The 21,598-nt window shown below is 47.8% G+C and overlaps 1 protein-coding gene across 3 annotated transcripts in view; it reads left to right on the forward strand.

Moving 5' to 3' along the window:
• The window catches only part of TROAP (trophinin associated protein), a 111,416-nt gene that overhangs the window by 19,819 nt on the left and 69,999 nt on the right, over window positions 1-21,598 (forward strand). For all 3 annotated transcript variants that reach the window (XM_077297491.1, XM_077297490.1, XM_077297492.1), the window contains one exon: window positions 11,756-11,849. In XM_077297491.1, coding sequence (XP_077153606.1) covers window positions 11,756-11,849 — 94 coding nt within the window. The remainder of the gene's footprint in view (window positions 1-11,755; window positions 11,850-21,598) is intronic.

The following is a 21,598-nucleotide window of genomic DNA, read 5'->3' on the forward strand; positions in this document are numbered from 1 at the left end:
TAGGTGAGAATTGGAGAATAGGTCTATATATTTCTTAATTTCAGAAAGGGTTGTGTCACAATTAATACGGACGATATCTTTAAGATGAGTTATCTGTATGCCTAGATATGCTAGATATGTGAAACCAAGGGGAGACCAAATTAAAGGGTATTTAGTTTGAATTTGCCGTTGAAGGGGGATTGGGAGAAAGAGGAAAGATTGTAGATTTGGTTAAGTTTATAATAAGAGGCTTCAGCGAATTGAGAAAGGATAGTGGAGACCGCAGTCAGTGAGTCGAGAGGAGCGGAGCAGGTTAGAACTACATCGTCTGTGTACAAGCCGATTTTATGTTCATGATCTCCCACCCTCACACCCCTTATGTCCGGGTATTGTCTCACAATAGCAGCGAGGGGTTCCATGATCAGAGCAAAGATAATGGGGGAGAGGGGGCAGCCTTGGCGAGGCCCATTAGAGATAAAGTACTCCCGTACCAGCCGCACGGACAGAGGCACATGGGTTGGAGTAAAGGGCCATAATAGCTTTGGAGATTTGCCCGGTGAGGCCGAATTTTTGAAGGGTAAGATCAATATAGCCCCAGTGCACCCTGTCAAACACTTTTTCTGCGTCAAGAGACAGGAACACACTGGGGAGGGACCCCCTCGCCACCTCATCCAGCAAGTCAATCAGGCGTCTCGTGCCATCTCTAGTTTGTCTACCCGGCACAAACCCAACTTGATCTGGTTGAACGAGTGAGGGAAGAACCGCCAGTAACCTGTTAGCCCAGATTTTAGCATAAATTTTAATATCGCAATTTAAAAGAGCGATGGGGCGAAAATTTCCTGGGGATGTCATATGTTTCCCCGGTTTGGGGAGAGTTGCAATAGAGGCTTCTAAACCTTCACTTCTGATGGTACCGACTGAAAGCCAGTGGTTGAATAGGCGCAGAAGATAAGGAGAGATAATAGGGAGAAACTGAGAATAAGGGCTCTTTCACACGTCCTGATATTTCCGGTACCGGAAAAAACCGGTACCGGAGATATCCGTGTCCGTATGTCCGTGTGCTCAAGTGGCACATACGTGCGGCATCCGTGTGCCGCCCGTGTGCCGCCTGAGGACCACACGGACCGTGCAGGAGAGACAGCGCTACACTAAGCGCTGTCCCCCCCGCATGTGGTGCTGAAGGCAGAATTCATCTCTTCTCCCCCAGCGTTCGTTGGAGAGAAGAGATGAAAGATCTTTTTTTTTTTTTTTTTTTGGGGGGGGAATAAAGTTTGCATGTGCGTCCGCGTCCAAAAGCCCCCCCCCCCCCCCCTCAGTGCGCCGCCTGGCCCCTTGCTGCAGAAATACTCACCCGGCCAGCTCCTGCGATGTCTCCTCTGTCCTCTCAGCGCCGGCAGCTTCTCCTGTGTGAGCGGTCACGTGGGAGCGCTCATTACAGTCAGTGAATATTCCCTGACTGTAATGAGCGGTACCACGTGACCGCTCACACAGGAGAAGCTGCCAGCGCGGAGAGGACAGAGGAGACATCGCGGGAGCTAGGTGAGTATTTCTGCGGCAAGGGGCCAGGCGGCGCACTGAGGGGGGGGGGGGGGGGGGACACATGAAAACTTTATTTTTCACAAAAAAAAAAAAAACTTGATCTTTCATCTCTTCTCTCCGGAGGGGGAGAAGAGATGAATTCCGCCTTCAGCACCACACGCAGGGGGGACAGCGCTTAGTGTAGCGCTGTCTCTCCTGCGGGCGGTACGTGCACACGGAGGAGAGTGCACACTGTTCTCCGTGTGCACGTGTGCTGTCCGTATTGTGGTCCGTGCTGCCGGTAGAAAACGGACATGTCGACGTGTTTTCAGCACGGACATACGGTCCGTGTGAAAACACGCACATGTGCATAGACCCATTCATTTAAATGGGTCTACGTGTGTCAGTGTCTCCGGTACGTGAGAAAACTGTCACTACACGTACCGGAGACACTGACGTGTGAAAGAGGCCTAAGGAAGAGAGAAACCATCTGGGCCTGGTGCGGAGCGTTTTTTAGTCTCTCTAATAATTTGTGATATTTCAGTCTACAATGGGAGCGTTAAGGAAAGATAATTGAACTGGGTTGACCGAAGGGAGATTTGCTTTCTCCAAAAAGGCGACTATAGAGGCCTGAGAGGGTTGAGGGGTATTTGCATCGGAGTCCAGATTGTATAATGAGGAATAGTATGATGCAAATTCTTCTGCTATGTGGATCGGGTTATAAATGCGTGAACCATCAGACTTAAGTAGATAGTGGATTTTGGATTGAGCTTCTTCTTTCTTTTTCTTCTTTTTTTTTTTTTTTTTTTTAAACGCGGCAAGTAAAGCACCTGCCCGGTCACCCATTGAATAAAATTTAGCTTTAGATTTCCTAACCACATTTTCTGCTTTGCGGAGGAGCAGCTGGCGAAGATGAAGGCGTGCTGCAGAGAGGTCGGATATTTGTGGAGAGGGGAGTGACTTATGACGGGACTCCAGTCGGGCCACCACACCCAAGGCAGCCTGGAGGCTCATGTTGTATTTCCGTTTGGCTGTCGCAGCCATCTTAATAAAGAGGCCTCGAGCTACCGCCTTGTGCGCAAACCAGAGAGTCATCGTGCACCTCCGCGGAGTCATTGATAGTGAAAAACTCCTTTAGAGAGTTCTCTAAGTTGAGAGTTCGATTGGTCAGTTAGGAGGTGGTCATTGAGGCGCCATTGTGAGGGAGGCCTAATTGCCAATTTCAGGGAAACAGACACCGGCGCATGATCAGACCAGGTTATGTTGCCTATATCCGCAGATGTACAATGGGGAAGGGCCACATCATCCACCAAAATAGTCAATTCTACTATAGGAGCCATGTCTAGGTGACCAGAACATATAATCGCGTTCATTGCAATGGAGATATCTCCAGATATTGTGAAGATTATAGGAGCTGATAAGCTGACTGCTTCACACCTAGACAGAGAAGAGGATGAGCAGTCCAAATTTTTAGACACGGGGATGTTAAAATCTCCCACAACCAGTTTACGGCCATGTTGGGAGTTGCCTAACGTCTGGAAGAAACTATTCAAAAACTTAATTTGGCCAAAATTCAGGGCATAGATGGAGGCAATAGTATAGGGAGTATTATTGATTAAACATAGTACAATAATGAATCTACCCATGGGATCAGCAATAGAACTGATTAGTTGAAAAGAGTTAGCTTTACTAAAGAAAATAGCAACCCCAGCCTTTTTGGTTTTGCCGTTCGCAAAAATTGGTGGTTATAGGCCTGAGTACATTCTAACATTATCATGTTCTAACAGATGTGTTTCCTGAATACATATAATATCATGATGGGCCTTAGAGAATTGGCGCCTTACAAGCGACCTTTTACCAGGAGAGTTGAGGCCATTAACATTAATAGAATATAGTGAAATACTCATAATGTGTGATAATAGAGTATAAATGGAGTGATGCACTCTAATAAACTGTAACATCTTGTAACGAGAATGTGGACTATCGAAAATTACCCGTAAAAAGTGAGATGGGGAGAGGGGGAAAAGGGAAGGGAGAATAAGACAAACAATAAACCATTAACACAAATGTCCATTCAGGCAATTTCTGAATCCGAAGGTGATACGCAGTTTACCTGTGGGGCAAAAAGCTGAGGAGGGTCCCAAGCAAGGAAACCAGACTCAGCAAAAAAAGGACTGCAAAAAGAGACAAAAATTAAAATAGAACTATGCTGGAAAAAAGGAGAAAAAGCCAGCCATGAACCAATAAAGTTTGTAACGTCAGACAACCTTCCAATCCGGGACAATGCGGCGTCTTCCGGTTTTAGTACCTCCAGACCTGGGAGAATCTGAGGATGGAGAAGGGGATCCAGGAGTTTTCAGGCCCCATTGGTTTAAGGCAGTAGCGTAGCTACCAGGGGGGCAGAGGGTGCGGCCGCCCCAGGCCCACCGCTCACAGGGGCCCACCCGGAGCTACACTACACTTAGGGTACTCTCACACTCTGCAACTTTCCAACGATCACGACCAGCGATACGACCTGGCCGTGATCGTTGGAAAGTCGTTGTGTGGTCGCTGGAGAGCTGTCACACAGACCGCTCTCCAGCGACCAACGATGCCGAAGGCCCCGGGTAACCAGGGTAAACATCGGGTTACTAAGCGCAGGGCCGCGCTTAGTAACCCGATGTTTACCCTGGTTACCATCGTAAAAGTTAAAAAAAAACAAACCGTACATACTCACATTCCGGTGTCCGTCAGGTCCCTTGCAGTCTGCTTCCCGCTCTGACTGAGTGCCGCCGTAAAGTGAAAGCAGATCACAGCGGTGACGTCACCGCTGTGCTCTGCTCTTACATTCCGGCCGGCAGTCAGTACGATTCTCAGCAGGGTCCCTGATCGCTGCTGCGTGTCAGACACAGCGATATCGTATGGATATCGCTGGAACGTCACGGATCGTACCATCGTAGCGACAAAAGTGGCACTGTGAGACGGTACCCTTAATTAGCTCTGTGGTAGAGCAGGGAGATACGATCTCCCTGCTCTACCTCGGGCAGGGGCTGGAGAAAGGCAGTGAAGCTATGCCCTCTCCCCCCAGTGCTGACACTGTACCTGTATCCAGCAGAGCAGACACGACATTGCACGCTCAGTGAACGTGTCTGCGGCAGAGAAGTCAGGACAATGACGCTGGGTCTTCCTCCAGAGAGGAGCAGGACAGGGTACACAGTGCTGTAAGTAACAGCTCACACTTCGGCCTGTACAGCCAGAGGTGTCTGCACTGTGTAGGGAGGAGGTGACAGGACGCTGCTCCTCTCCAGGTAAGACCCAGCCACATGCTGTATCTGCAGTCTCTGAGACACTGTAGATTTATGGCAGCATCCTGAACTTTTACTCAGATCGGGTCACTTTGAGTGCAAATCGCCCAAGCATCACCCGATCAGATAGACAAGACCGGTCAGTAATGTGCACTGACAGATGTGACCCCGGCTGCAGGACCCCACAGATGATTATATCGGATATATATATATATATACACACACACACACACACACACACACACACACACACACACACACACACACACACACACACACACACACACACACACACACACACACACACACACACACACACACACACACACACACACACACATATATATATATATATATATATATATATATATATATATATACTATATCCTCATCTGTGGGGTCCTGCAGCCGGGGTCACGTCTATCAGTGTACATTACTGACCAGTGTTGTCAGTATATATACCTTGGATTTACTGATATGAGATCATACAGACATTGGACTGGTAGGATCCTGACCCCTGCTATAGGAGATGTATGTATGTATGTATTCCTATAGCTGGGGTCAGGATCCATCAGTCCAGTGTCTGTATGATCTCATATCAGTAAATCCAAGGTTGTAAACACAAAACCCCCATTATAAAACCTTTTATTAAAAAAAAAGTTATGGGTGAGTTTATACAGTATGATAAATAGCCAGACAGAAGAAAAAAGCATCACAAGTAAGTGTGTATAGAAAATCACATATGGTTGCCAGCCCCTGAACATATGCTCAGTCTAGACAACAAGACCCCAAAGGGTGAAAAGGGAAAAAGAGAGGAGCAGACGAGTCAGGGGCTGTACTTTCTTCTTTAGATTGGTAACATTCTATCTCCCCCTCTTTCTTCTGGTTGCCTCCTTTCCCTCTTTGGGGTCTTGTCCAGACAAGAGTGTTTTTTTAGGGTTACCTGGATAAATTCAGGGAGCTATACCCATACACTGGCCTCTATACGCACCCACTGGCTGGTCCTATTTTCTTCTATTTAGCTCTTTAAGTATATCAGGGCTGTGCAAGTAGCAGCCCACAGACAGTGACCAGATTCTAAAGAGTGGGAGCTATTGCAAGTTCCATTATACAGCATGGGAGCTACTGCAGGGGTCATTATACAGTGTGAGAGATAATGCAAGGGCCGTTATACAGTTTGGAGGCTGCTGTCAGGCCATCATACAGTGTAGGGGCCTATATACAGTGTGGGAGCTACTGTGGGGGTCATTATACAGTGTTGGGACCACTGTGGGGGCTGTAAAGAGTTTGGGGCTACTGTGAAGGCACATAGACATTTTACTATGTAAGGGCACAATGGTGGCATTACTATGTGAAGCAGTGTGAGGAACAATGCTTTTGTACCACACAGCAGGTGCAGTAATAGGGACACATACGGCAGCAGCGGCTCAGTATTGTGGTATCAGGGGCAGTAATAGGGACACATATGGCAGCAGCGGCTCATTATTGGGGTATCAGTAGGATGAGGAGTTTGTGCAGGTTTGGAATAGATGGTGATGGGGCTGGAATATGAGAAGTGAAATGTGTCTTTGTTGTATTCTCTGCAGCCGAGTCGTTGCTGGAAGAAGTTGTCATGTCGGTCTGGGCCAGATGGAAAAGACGGGAAAAGTGACGACTCCATCAGAAAGAATGTCAGTGGTAAGTCACCATCTGTAACTGTGCAGTGATCTATGTTCTGTAGGACTGGTAGTGTTGGTCTTTGTGGAGATTTTTTTTAGTTACAGGGGGATCATTGGCTGAGGTTCTGATACACACAATTACAGTGCCACACCGTAGTTGTAATCAGGGGTTAGGGGCCTACTCAGATGTCTCGCCCCCCCGAGCTGAACCCCTAGCTATGCCTCTGGTTTAAGGTCTTTGCTGCTTGTGAGGGGTTCAGGCATGTAGTAGTCGATCCATCCTTGCGAATGCAGAGCTTGGTGGGAAATCCCCAGCGATATATAATGCCTTTCTCTCAGGATTGTAGTGTAGGGTAGAAAAGCTCTGCGCAGGGCTAGAGTTCCTGGGGATAAGTCAGGGAAGACAGTAATGCTTGCAAAACGTTCAGGTAACGTCGGTTTGTTTCTTAAAGCTTGCAGAAATTCTTCTTTCATAACCAAGAAATGTATGCGTGCTAATACGTCTCTAGGAACGGAGGGCCCCAACCCTGAGGGCTTAGGGATCCGATGGATACGGTCAATTATAACCCCTTCCTTAACAGCTTGTGGGAGGACTGCGAGAATAAAGTCTTGTAAAAAGGGTTTCAGATCCTCTGATCCAACCTCCTCTTCAATACCCCTGAGCTTTATATTGTTCCTCCTGGACCTGTCCTCCAGGGCCAGGGTCTTAGAGTGAATCTTAGTGGCTAGTGAGTGTAAATCCTCATGAGCGTCCTAGAGATCATTATGTGAAGCCACCAGTTCAGACATTTTGTGTTCAAGATGATCTGTGCGACTCCCCAGTTCCTCTACCTCCCCTTTAAGCTCAGCCAACATAGAACGCATATCTTCTTGTAGTGAGGTTCGCAGCTCTCCCAGCATGTCTGTTAAAAAGGACGCTGTGACTGGGGTATCGGCGAGATCAATTGCAGCTGCGCTCGAGGAAGAGGATTGTGAGCCTCGGCGCGCTGCGCGAGAGGACCTGGGTGATAGCGGCGCCATCTTGGAACTCGGGCGGCTGGGAGGAGGCCACGAAGAAATCAACAATGCGCCTGGAGGGGTCCCGTGAGCCGGATTTGGACTTCCCCATGTACTCACCAGCAGGTAAGGAGCTGGTACGGGAAGATTCGAGGCTGGAGGCGCTTTGAGTATGCCGCTGTGCGCTGGTTAGTGGTTCCTGGGAACGGAGCTCCCGCTCTATGCGACCTGCTCCATCGGCAGTCAGGCCACGCCCCCCACATGTGTCTTCTTGAGCAGGGGGACCTTGCGGTCTCTGCAGAATTTTAAAGGGCACCTGTCACCCCGTTTTTTGAAGATGAGCTAAAAATACCTTTAAATAGGGGCAGAGCTGGGCGTTACATTAGTGTCTTTGTGTGCCTTTATAACCTACGTAAGCTGCCGAAATACCTTTGTAAACTCGCCGTTTTCTGCTGTCACTCACGCTGGTCTGGTCATATGGGCGTGGTGACAGCGCTGTTTCTCCCCCATAAACCTGCTCATCATTACGTTGGTGGCGTAGTGGTGTGCGCATGTCCAAAGCGAAGATCCACTGCCCAGGAGATTCAAAACAGCGCGGTCTTCGCTATTCGCCGTTTACCGGTGGGCGCGGCCATCTTTCCTGTGGCCGCGCGTGCGCAGATGGAGCGCTCTGCTGCCCGGGGCTTCAGGAAAATGGCCCCAATCCGCGTTTTCAATTGCGCATGCTCCAAAAAGATACTTTTCCCAGACAACCCCCAAGTAACGGATCCGTCAAAAAAACGGATCCGTTAGAACCGTTTTCTCAACAATTGTGACGGATCCGTCATTCCGTCACTATGTCGGAGCAGACTGACGCCAAACAACTGAAGTGTGAAAGAAGCCTAACAAGTTCCCCCGTGTAGTTTTAGGCTGATCTCTCACCTTCCTCATGATCAAGGATTCCCCACGAGGTGAGATTTTGCATGTTGCCCCAGATCGATGTCGATTGAGTCATTTTGTATTTCTTCCATTTTCTTACTATTGCACCAATAGTTGTCTCCTTCTCACCCAGCGTCTTACTGGTTTTGTAGCCCATTCCAGCTTTGTGCAGGTCTATGATCTTGTCCCTGACGTCCTTATAAAGCACTTTGGTCTTGCCTATGTTGTAGAGGTTAGTCTGACTAAGGCTACTTTCACACTAGCGTTTACCTGATCTGCGGCAGGCTGCAGACTTCCTCCGTGAAGCCCCGCCCTCGGCTGCACCTCCGCCGCTAGCGCCGCCTACTTCTACATGCGGCCCGCATGCGACCTCTGTACCTATCTTTAACATTAGGTACGCAGGTCGTGCGGTTGTATGCAGATGCTGCCGCATGCGTCGTTTTGACGATGCGGAAAAAAAAAATGCTACAGGCTGCGTCCTACGCTGGTCGCCGCATCGTCAAAACGACGCATGCGGCAGCATCCGCATACAGCTGCACGACCTGCGTACCTAATGTTAGATAGGTACGGAGGTCACATGCGGGCCGCATGCAGAAGTAGGCGGAGCTAGCGGCGGAGGTGCGGCCGAGGGCGGGGCTTCACGGAGGAAGTCCGCAGCCTGCCGCAGATCAGGTAAACGCTAGTGTGAAACTAGCCTGAGTCTGTGGACAGGAGTCTTTTATAAAGGTGACTATGTAAGACAGAAGGAATATAAACCAGCTCACCCGTGATGCATAAACCAATCTCCGGGAGCACGGACCCACTGTGTCCAAGCGTATAAAGTCCAAAAAAGAGAATGTCCAGCTTCACCGAATCCGTAAAAAAGAGTTATGTTTAAAGTTTGCGAATAAAGAAAGAGGATACAGACTTCAGCACAAACCATATGGGTAAGAATCTCAATGCATTTCTGGAGACCAAGCTCCCTTAATCATGACAATTTGTTGTCATGAGTAAGGGAGCTTAGTCCCCAGAAACGCGTTGAGATTCTTACCCATATGGTTTGTGCTGAAGTCTGTATCCTCTATGTTTAAAGTTTGCGAATAAAGAAAACACTTTTTTACAGATTCGGTGAAGCTGGACATTCTCTTCTTTTTTGGACTATGTAAGACAGCTGTCTTTAATGCTGGTAACGAGTTGATTAGGAGCGTCTAACTGGTATGTAGGAGCCAGAATTCTTAGTGGTTGGTAGGGGATCAAATACTTATCTCACTGCAACATGCAAATCTATATATATGAGGCATCGTGATTACTCGCTAATCCCGCCCCCTGCACAGTGGCTCCGCCCCCCCATTACCACACACAATCCCGCCCCCCACCACATTACGACACAATCCCGCCACCCCATTACCACACACAATCCCGCCACCCCTCCCCATCACCACACACAATCCTGTCCCCCACCACATTACCACACACATGCCCGCCCCCCCAGCACATTACCATGCTCCGTCCCCACACATTACCACACGAGGCTCCGTCCCCACACATTACCACACGAGGCTCCGTCCCCACACATTACCACACGAGGCTCCGTCCCCACACATTACCACACGAGGCTCCGTCCTCACACATTACCACACGAGGCTCCGTCCTCACACATTACCACACGAGGCTCCGTCCCCACACATTACCACACGAGGCTCCGTCCTCACACATTACCACACGAGGCTCCGTCCTCACACATTACCACACGAGGCTCCGTCCCCACACATTACCACACGAGGCTCCGTCCTCACACATTACCACACGAGGCTCCGTCCCCACACATTACCACACGAGGCTCCGTCCCCACACATTACCACACAAATCCGTTTGCTTTTGATTTTACACTGAATAAAATGTATTAGTATTATTCTGATTTTTAATTATTATTAACTTCATTTTAAGTTAATTTACCACCTGCGTAAGCGCTATTGAATGTTGTCATTATTTACTTTAGTTTAATCACTAGCAGCGTTAATTAGATAGCAGTGAGCGTGCCGAGCGTTAGACAGCTAGTAAATTTATATAATTAATACAATGTGATTTTCTGGATTTTATTTTTGATATTCTATCTCTCAATGTTAAAATTAACCTACCCTTAAAATTATAGACTGTTCATGACTTTGTTAGTGGGCAAACTTGCAAAATCAGCAAGGGATTAAATACTTATTTCCTTCACTGTGTATGTATATTTGTATAGGGATTTGGGAGTTTTGGATACTGGGCTTAGGCAACATATGGTTGCAGCTTACAGCACTTTTTTAGGCTGTGTGCCCACGTTGCGTTTTTTTATGCCTTTCTGCAGTGTTTTTTTTTGCTTTAGCGGAAACGCTTAAAAACCGCATTCCCATGCAATCCTAAGGGATTCTGCAGTTGCTGTGCCCATGCTGCGGATTTTCCCACCTGCGGAATCGCATACCGGTAAAATCTGCATCATGTCCATTATTTTTGCGGAATCGCAGTGATTCCGCAGCCATAAGATTGCATCGAAATGCTCACTTTACGCATGTGGCTACGCCCACCATGCATAAAGTGAGCGCTTCATGTGCGGATGGTACCCAGGGTCTGCAGGAGAAGAGACTCTCCTCCAGGCCCTTGGGAACCATATTTCTGTAAGAAAAAAAAAATTAGGGGTATAGTTACCTTCTGATGGCCCCTGGAGTCCTCCCGCCTCTCAGCGGTGCATGCGGTGGCTTCTGTTCCCAGGGTTGCATTGTGCGAATCACCTGAGATGATTTTGCGGTCACGCGATTGTAATGTCACAAAGGTCCTTCAGGCAAAGAATCCCTGGGAACGGAACTTACCGGGAGTTCCGCTGAGGAGATCGGGGGCCGTCGGATGGTGAGAATAACCATATTTTTTTTATTTTTTAACATTCTATAGGCAGCATCAATAGTAAAAAGTTGGTCACACTTGTCAAGCACTATATTTGACAAGTGTGACCAACTGTCAATTACTTTTCCAAGCGACGCTTCAAATCGTGTGGAAAACACAAGCATTCTGCAAGCTAAAAACACCTGTGTTTTGCGGGAAAATACATGCGAATTCCGCATGCGTTTTACCCGCGGCAGGGAGTTGCGGACATTTCCGCAGCATTTCTGCAACGTGGGCACATAGCCTTACACTGAAAGGATTTGCATCTATGTCCACATGGTCCAAATTATGCAAGACAGAGTGATAATTATAACACTACGTGTAGTTTTGAATAACTCTCCAAACCTCCTTTCTTTGGTGATGTCAGAATTCTTCTATTATCTTTTCTATCTGTATTTCTAGCTTGTTTAAATTCTGAGACTGATATTACAATGTGTATGTATGAAATGATAAAAACAGAGTTTCTTTTGTTTTTTCCTCATTGCAATTTATATATTTTATTTGAAGATGGTCAGAAGTTCTATGTACGCTGTGCTAAGATGTCAGTCCGCATCCTCCAATCTGGACAGGATATCTTGTTTCGCCAACATGCAGCCAAAAGGTATATGGAAAGCACCTAGTTATATGCATGATGCTACAGAGCAGGGCTGGGCAAATGGTTTTCCCAGGTGGCCACATGAGCTGCTGTGATGGTTATGGAGGACTGAATCAATTGGACAAACTTAGTTCTGGTTATTTTTTATCTAATATTGAGCAGAATTTAGTATTTTGACTCGCTCCTACTGTTAATTAACATAAGAATAAGGTTTAATGTCACATGTATTACCTGTCGCAGGACATCAAAACCAAATGACTGCTTTTGATAAAGTTTATAAATATATGCCTCATAGCTGCAGTGTAGATGTTGAGAAATGCACTTTATAAATCTTTTATGGTATTAATTTCTTCCAGGCTCTGGGGTGTGTGCAGTGCCTGAAGGAAATCTGCCTCCTCTCAACATTACAGTAGCACCCACCCCCGCTATGCACATCACCCTGACCTGTGACGTGCAGTTACGGTGCTGTAATCCCACGCATGCACTTGCACAGTTATGGGTACCTTATGTAAAAGCTCACAGACACAAAAAGAGGACTTAAAATTGAAAAAAATCACAGAGAAAAAAGCAGAGATGATTACCTGCTGAAGCCTCCAAACAAATGCACTATCAGGGTGCAGCGGACCCGATAAATGATGGCAAAAACACAGGTGCAAAAAATACCGATGAAACAACCACTTCATTCAGTTGCCATGACAGCACTACGAGAGAGGGGATCAGCTCTTCAGGGACAGGAAACCTACAGACATAAAAGGGCGGTACCTCTCTCTTGCATCAGTTGGTTTCCTGTCCCTGACAGGGGAACCTCTTCAGGCAGGCATTATGAAGGTCGAAGAAAAAGAAGGTCCCACTCCTGACAGACCGATGCAGGTAGCGGGGGTCCCCTACCTTGGCCTAATCAGAGTGCTGGAAGCACCACACCGCAGGGAAACTGCCTGGTGTCGGTGACAGCAGGGGAAGCAGCCTTAGATAAAGGGCTGGCTTCCGATGTGGTCCATCGCGCGGGTACCTGGTGAGTATGCGGCTCTCCTCGGTGTCCGCGCCTGCTGGGGCCTCTGGGGTCTGTCCGCTACCTACTGGGGGTGTGCGCGTCGGTCCGGGCGGTGCTGGCGTCCTCGGTCGCGTGTCAGCTTGCAAAGCCGCGGTCGCAACCGGAAGGGGCGTGTCCGGATGATGCGACTAGGTGGCGCGGCTTGATGACGCGGCGGGGCATGCGCAGTAGCGCCGTTCCGGCCGATAGCGGCGCTCCGGCATCCGAGCCGGGCTCGAGCCCAGGGAGGGGCGGGGGTCTCACTGGTCGGCGACAGGGGCGCGGTCCTGAGGGAGGGGAGCACGCCCTTTCAGTTTATGGTACCGGGCAGGCCACCTGGAGATCCTGCTGACCCCCATCCGGGGGCGGTACCTTGGGGGTTTTTAAAGAAGGTATGACTGCTGCAAGGTGCTCCTGATCCATTCTTAAGATGGAATCGCCAGAGGGAGCACCGCAGCTGGACAAGCAGCAGCTTCAAGATTTGGAAGAGTCTCAGGCAATCTCCCAGCGGCGTTCTAGTGGCAGTCGTGCTGGTGGAGTTAGAGACACAAGTCAAGATCAAGCAAGTCCTCAAGCCGTAAAGAATCACCGGCTAGGAAGGACCCCCCAACTACTGTACCACTCGATGCAGGGCTGGGTAAGTGATCTATGTGAAAGTTCACTTACTGACTGTTATCGCTCCTTATATTCCCTCTCTCCTTGCTAGGGGAGAAAATGTGTTACCAAGGCCAAACATAGGGAGTGTGCCGAGTGTGGGGAACCGCTCCCAGATGGGCATAAAAGGAGATTATGTAGATCCTGCATACAACACTTAATTGAGGAAGAGGCCCCTGACCTTACTTCTACGCTAAGAGAGATGGTTAGACAAGAAGTCAAGGTTCTATAAAATCCAGGTCTCAGAAAACGGATGCCAAAAAGAGGAAGGAAGTTACATCCCCAATCTCAGATATAGGTTCAGACTCGGGTGAACTGAGCTCAGATTCCCTCCCATCATCCTCCTCTTCGGGGGACTTGGAATCCGGCCAGGCCTGTCTGTCACTCAATAGGGTTAACCACCTAGTTAAAGCAGTAAACAACACAGTGGGGATTGAGGAGACCCAGTCAGAATGCTCCATTCAAGATATAATGTTCAAGGGTATAGATCGGAAATCCAGAAGGTCTTTTCCAGTGGTGGATAAGATAAAAACATTGATTACAAATGAATGGAAAAAACCCGAAAGGAAGGGTTCACTTCCACCAGCGTTCAAAAGGAGGTATCCATTTGAGGAGTAAGCATCATCCTCATGGGACAAGGCTCCGAAACTAGATGCTGCAGTGGCCAAGGCGTGCAAAAAACCTCTTCCATTCGAAGATTTAGGAAATCTAAAGGACCCACTGGATAGGAAAGCTGACGTCTTCCTTAAGGGTGCTTGGGAAACATCAGCAGGTTCCCTAAAGCCAGCAGTTGCAGCCACTTGCACAGCTCGGTCGTTAATGGTGTGGCTGGGTCACCTAGAGGATCAACTCAAAAATAAAGTTCCCAGAAATGAGATCTTATCTTCCATACCTATAATTCAGGATGCAGCAATGTTCCTTTCAGATGCGTCGGCAGATTCTGTTAAACTGGCCGCCAGATCTTCAGCCCTGTCTAACGCAGCCCGTAGAGCGCTGTGGATAAAATGTTGGCCAGGAGATTTACAGGCCAGATCAAAACTGTGTAGCATTCCCTGTGAAGGAGCTCATTTGTTTGGAACAGTTCTGGATGAACTATTGGAAAAGGCAGGAGACAATAAAAAGCGTTTTCCTTTCTTAAGACCCTTTTATAGATGGGATTACAGGGGATGGTCTAGCCGCAGAAGATCAAACAGAGATTCAAACAGTCAACCAGATATGACAGCAACAGGAGAAGAGGTAGAGGATATATGTTTAATTCCTCTCGGGACTTTAGAAAGCCACAATGACTGACGGACCAGGTGGGGGGGTAGGCTTTTAGCCTACCATCCGGCCTGGATACAGATCACCAATAGCCCATGGATTCTCAGTATTATTGAAAGGGGTCTGATGTTTGAGTTCTATCAAGTTCCTCAGGACAAATTTAAACTGACACCTATCCGTTCTTCCCCTGCAGAGCAATTGGCACTTGAGTCGGAAGTTTAGGAACTCCAGCAACAAAGGGTTCTGATTAAAGTGCCCACGAAAGAAAGAGGTAAGGGGTTCTATTCCCCTTTGTTCCTGGTCAAAAAACCTGATGGATCATTTTGTACCATCATCAACTTAAAAAGCCTGAATAAATTTTTGCTGGTCCCGTCCTTCAAAATGGAGTCTGTAAAGACAGCAGTAAAGCTTCTCTTTAACAATTGCTTCATGGTTGTCTTGGATCTAAAAGATGCCTATTATCATGTCCCAATCCATGTAGATCAATGTTTTCTTAGGGTGGCGGTTTCACTTGCTGGCACAGTAGAACACTTTCAATATTAGGCACTTCCCTTTGTTGTCGCAGTTGCACCCCGTGTATTTACTAAGATAATGGTAGAGGTTATGGCGCACCTTCACGAACAGAACATCTTAATAATTCCCTACCTAGATGATTTATTGATTGTGGGACATTCGGAGTCACATTGCAAAGACCAATTAGGGAAGGTGATAGCAGCGTTGCACAGATTAGGATGGATCATTAATATCAAAAAATCTCGTTTACAGCCCTTGAAAACACAAGAGTTTTTGGGTCTTGTCATAGACTCTAGTCAGCAGGAATGTCGCCTGCTGGATTCAAAAGTGGATAGTATTCAACGGCTGGCCACCAGAATGATTAGCAATCCATTAGTCTCTGTAAGAGGAGCGATGTCACTTTTGGGTTCACTTACATCTTGTATTCCGGCGGTTCTCTGGGCTCAATATCACACCAGAACACTGCAGTGGGATGTCCTACAGAATTCTCGTCGGCTAGGAGCTCATCTTGACAGCAAATTTTCACTGTCCATTGAAACTATTCATTCATTAAATTGGTGGACACACATACCAAATCTTCGTAGAGGGGTTCCCTGGACGAATCATGTAACACGGATAATAACTACAGATGCTAGCCCCAGGGGTTGGGGGGCACACTTGGGGAATAATTGAGTCCAGGGTCTGTGGTCCCAGTCTGAACAAAACTCATCATCCAATCTAAAAGAATTGTTAGCGGTAGAACGAGCGTTAAATAGTTTTCTTATACCCCTACAGGGTCGACACGTCAGGCTGTTCTCAGACAACCAGGTAACCGTAGCCTATATTAACCATCAAGGAGGTACGCGGTCTGGTTCATTAATGGAGGTCGCAGATCGTATTTTTGAGATGGCCGAGAATCGCCTTTCTCTTACGGCTCTTCACATAAAGGGAAAGCTCAATACCGTGGCCGACTATCTAAGCCGCAACAAACTCAGACAAGGGGACTGGTCACTAAATCCGGCCATCTTCAATCAGATCGTGCATTTATGGGGATGTCCAGAAATAGATCTTTTTGCCAACCAGGGAAACTGAAAACTACACCAATTCTGTTCCTTAAATCCAAGAGACAACCCATATGCGGTGGATGCTCTTCTAATCTCTAGGCACTTCAGTCTCGCTTGTGCCTTTCCCCCTCTAAACCTAATTCCTATAGTTCTGAGGAAAATACGGGAAGACAAGGCCCGAGTATTCCTGATAGCCCTGTTCTGGCCCAGGAGGTCGTGGTTTCCTTGGCTGAGGAAGATGTCTATTACCCAACCATGGATTCTCCCAGAATTACCAGATCTTCTCTCCCAGTGCCCAGTTCTCCATCCACGAGTAGCCAATTTACACCTAGCAGTGTGGAATTTGAGAGGTCATCACTAAGGGGGAAGGGGTTTTCTCGGGATCTTGTAAATACACTGCTAAAAAGTAGAAAAACCTCTACGACAAACCTTTGTCAGGGTTTGGAAAAAATTCCTATCAAGTTCAGGAGCACAAATTGACCAGGAACCTTGTATTAATCAAATTTTAGAATTCTTACAAAAGGGTCTAGAAATGGGCTTAGCCACAAGCACTCTCAGAGTTCAAGTGTCGGCTCTGGGGGCGCTATACAATTCTAACTTAGCCAGCAATCACTGGATATCCAGGTTCTTCAAGGCAGTTATAAGATCCAGACCAGTCATTAAGCAAAAAATAGTTCCTTGGGACCTAAATCTTGTACTCTCCGCCTTAACACAAGCCCCATTCAAACCTATTGATACTGTCCCAATAAAAATCCTGTCTGTCAAAACAGCCCTTTTAGTTGCTCTCACGTCCGCAAGAAGGGTTAGTGATCTACAAGAATTATCTAGACAACCTCCATACATGCAGTTTAGGGAGGATAGAGTTATGAAACCTGATCCCCTTTATCTTCCAAAAGTTGTTTCAAAATTTCATAGGTTACAAGAGGTGGCGCTACCTTCGTTTTATTCTAATCCTACTAATAAGGAATATAGATTTCATTCTTTAGATGTAAGAAGAGGTCTTCTTAAATATATTTCAGTTACAGATACCTGGAAAAAAGATAACTCCTTATTTATATCTTATAAGGGAGTTAGGAAAGGTCTTAGAGTATCTAGAAACACACTAGCCAGATGGATCAGTGAGGCGATCTCTCTCGCTTATACAGCAGGTGGCATGGAGATCCTAGAAGGTATAAAAGCTCACTCCACTCGTGCCGTGGCAACATCCTGGGCGGAAAGATCAGAGGTGTCGATTGAAGACATTTGTAAATCAGCCACATGGTCTTCTCCATCTACCTTTCTTAAGCACTATAGATTGGATTTGGGTGGCTCCTCCGACCTCATGTTTGGGAGAAGGGTGCTTGAGGCAGTTATCCCTCCCTAAATCTTCTTTTCTTCTCTGAAAGTCTCTCATAGTGCTGTCATGGCGACTGAATAAATACGTAAGCTACTTACCGGTAGCGGTGTTTTTTCAGGAGCCCATGACAGCACCCTTATATTCCCTGCCCTATACTTTCTCGGATGGCTCAACACTTTCATTTTTTTTTCTTAAATCCTACTTTCATTCACATGATGAATTGTACTATAATTTATGCTGTAACTGTGTTACTAACCAAGGGGGTCCTCTCATGCTCTGGAACCAACTGATGCGGGAGATAGGTACCGCCCTTTTATGTCTGTAGGTTTCCTGTCCCTGAAGGGCGGATCCCCTCTCGTAGTGCTGTCATGGGCTCCTGAAAAAACACCGCTACCGGTAAGTAGCTTACGTATTTCAATCCAGTGTTGGCTGTTTGGCATTAGTGCACAAAAAGATAAGCGATAATAGTCTGTATGTGCGTTAGTAATAGGCTGTAAACCAGATGCTCTGCATTGCCTGTGTGAACAATGCCACATACAGACTATTATCGCTTATCTTTTTGTGCACTAATGCCAAATAGCCAACACTGGATTGAAAGTGGTTGTTTCATCGGTATTTTTTGCACCCGTGTTTTTGCCATCATTTATCGGGTCCGCTGCACCCTGATAGTGCATTTGTTTGAAGGCTTCAGCAGGTAATCATCTCTGCTTTTTTCTCTGTGATTTTATGGGTACCTTATCCATCCTTCTCTGGGCAGTGTCTTCGTCCTGCTTCTGAGGCGCCAGTGAGTCGCTGCGTAGTAGTACTGAATTGCCTGTGTAGGAGCAGGATGATGTTGACACTGCCCATAGAAGGGAAGATAAGGCACCCATAACTGCGTAATTGTATGCTGCATGATTACATCGCCGCAGCTGCACATCACAGGTCAGCGTGACATGGATGGGAGGGGGTGATATTATAATGAAGGGGAAGCAGGGATTTCCTCCAGCACCGCTTGCCCCGAAGCCTGGAAGAAATCATTAACATAAAAAATTTAAAAGTGCATTTCTCAACCTCTAGACCACAGCTATGAGGTGTACAGGTAAGAGTAGCTTAAAGGGAACCTGTCACCCCCAAAATCGAAGGTGATCTAAGCCCACCGTTATCAGGGGCTTATCTACAGCATTCTGTAATGCTGTAGATAAGCCCCTGATGTATCCTTAAAGATGAGAAAAAGAGGTTAGATTATACTCACCGGGGGGGCGCGGTCCCGCTGCGGTCCGGTCCGATGGGCGTCACGGTCTGGGCCTCCAATCTTCATAGGATGACGTCCTCTTGTCTTCACGCTGCGGCTCCAGCGTACTTTGTCTGCCCTATTGAGGGCAGAGCAAAGTACTGCAGTGCGCAGGTGTTAGGCCTCTCTGACCTTTCCCGGCGCCTGCGCACTGCAGTACTTTGCTCTGCCCTCAACAGGGCAGACAGTACGCCGGAGCCGCAGCGGGATTATAAGAGGACGTCATCGTAAGAAGATGGGAGGCCCCGGACCGGACCGCGATGCCCATCGGACCAAAACCGCAACGGGACCGCCCCTGGGTGAGTATAATCTAACCTCTTTCTCCTCTTTCAGGATACATCGGGGCTTATTTACAGCATTACACAATGCTGTAGATAAGCCCCTGATGACGGTGTGCTTGGCTCGCCTTTGATTTTGGGGGTGACAGGTTCCATTTAACTATTCTATTGCCTGTATGCACAAAGTAATAGCTTGTCCCATATTCCCTTTAAAGGGAACCTCCGCAGGATTGTGCACAGTAACCTACAGTGTCAGGTCGGTGCCATTATACTGATTACAATGATACCTTCCGGAATATCCTGCGTTGCAACCTTTCATCAATTTTTTTTTTTTTTTTCTTTCCCCAACTGTCCACGTCCGGGGAGACTAACTACAGTGTGATGGGCTGTAAACATCTTGATTATGTTGCGCACCGTGGACAAAGGAAATCAAGAGCTCTGGTGATGGACTTGTAACATTGAGATTGTTGATATTATTCAACCATTTTGGTTCTCTTCTTCTTTCTGTTCTCTGTGCTTAGTGTGGCACACAGAATGCAAACATTGAGTCAACCTCTCCACTTTTTATCTGGTTTTAGATGTGATTTGTATATCGTCCACTCTGGTTACTTGCTACACACAAGTTTGAACAAGCATCATATTCCTGAAACAGTTAAAGTTGTTCACCCACAATTTCGGAAAGGTGCTGCAGCGTGACATGTTTTGTCACCTTTTGGCATTTTGTTTGAAATATGTCCAATTTGTTTTTTACCCTTCGCCACGACAGCACCCCACATGAGAGAGAGGGATCCGCCCCATAGGAACAGGAAACCTACAGAATAAAAGGAGGCGGTCCCCTCTCCCCCTCAGTTTAGGTTTCCTGTTCCTACAGGGACCCGGCTTACCTACAGATGAAGAGGATCCCTGGGCCATGCACCCGCCTGCGTCGGTGTCTGTGGGAACGGCAGGGGCTGCGGTTCCAGAAGCAGCGGCGGGGGAGCCCCTGCTTGCAGCCTCCCCCCTCGTCTGGCCAAACATCCACGGTCCGGGTCCGGTCACCGTGGGTCCGCCCGGCACCGTGAGGACGCGCGCGCTGCAGCGGCCGGCTTAATATCCCTAGCCGCCGCATGGTGAGTAAGAGCGGCGCGTCTAACCCGGAAGTCGCTGGAGCACTTCCGGGTTGGTCCGGGGAGGCAGGAGAATGGGCGGCAGTTTTAAAAATGCAGCGCTAGCGTCGGGCCGGTGTGTGTAAGATGGCTTCACCGGCTGACGATGCGCACTTGCCCGCAGTGCAACAGCGTTCTCCTAGCAAGGAGAGGAGCGCTAGGAGCAGCACAAAGAGTGGTGATCGACCTCCAGGGAAGGGTTCTACCACCAAACGAAATCCGCCTCCAGAACCGGTACCTGTCAGCTTCACTGGGTGAGTTTTTGAAAGAGTCTCTTCCTATATGCTGATATATGTTCCTCCTGTATCCTTCCTCTAGACTAAGAAAAGGACACACAAGTCCAAGCACAAGGAATGTGCTTTATGTACACAGCCCCTCCCGGATGATTATGTCAAAAAACTATGTTCGGAGTGTATCGTGCAAACCTTACGACAGGAAAACATAATGACTCCGTCAGATGTCCGAGCTATAATCCGGGAAGAAATGCAGGGGTTGGCGCAGACTAGTACTACCAGTACCCGTCAGCCTAGTAGGTCCAAATCTCCGAGCAGTTCACAGTCAGAGGACGTATGTATATCCTCAGACGAAGCGGAATCCCAGCCGAGCTCATCCGAGGCTGAAGGAGGACTTTGTCTTCCCAACAGCAGTGTGGACAATTTAATAAAATCGGTCAGAAGCACGATGGGGTGCTCAGAGGAGAAAGGAAGTAAAACGGCTCAGGACATCATGTTCGCGGGGTTAGGACAGAAAAAACGTAGGTCCTTCCCCGTCATAAAAACTATTAAAGAAATAGTAAAAAAAGAGTGGGATAAGCAAAATAGAGGTTTTCTACCATCATCCTCTAAAAGACGCTATCCCTTCAGTGACGAGGAACTAAATACCTGGTCAAAGGTGCCGAAGGTGGATGCCGCTGTAGCCTCCACAACCAAACAGTCGGTCTTACCGGTGGAAGATTCAGGAGTCCTGACAGACCCGCTGGATCGTAAAGCGGAAGCTTTACTAAAAAGGTCGTGGGAAGCCAACACGGGGGCGTTCAGACCCGCCATATCCAGCACCTGCACTGCAAGGTCACTGCTAGTGTGGATGGAGCAATTGGAGGAACAGATTAGAGGTAGAACTTCGAGAGAGTCAATCCTGCCGAAATTCCCTCTAATCAAAGAAGCAGTAGCATTCCTGGCTGATGCCTCTGTGGACTCGCTACGCCTAGCAGCCAGGTCAGCCGG

This window comes from Ranitomeya variabilis, chromosome 3 (genome assembly GCF_051348905.1).
Source record: "Ranitomeya variabilis isolate aRanVar5 chromosome 3, aRanVar5.hap1, whole genome shotgun sequence".
Taxonomy (NCBI): Eukaryota; Metazoa; Chordata; class Amphibia; order Anura; family Dendrobatidae; genus Ranitomeya; species Ranitomeya variabilis.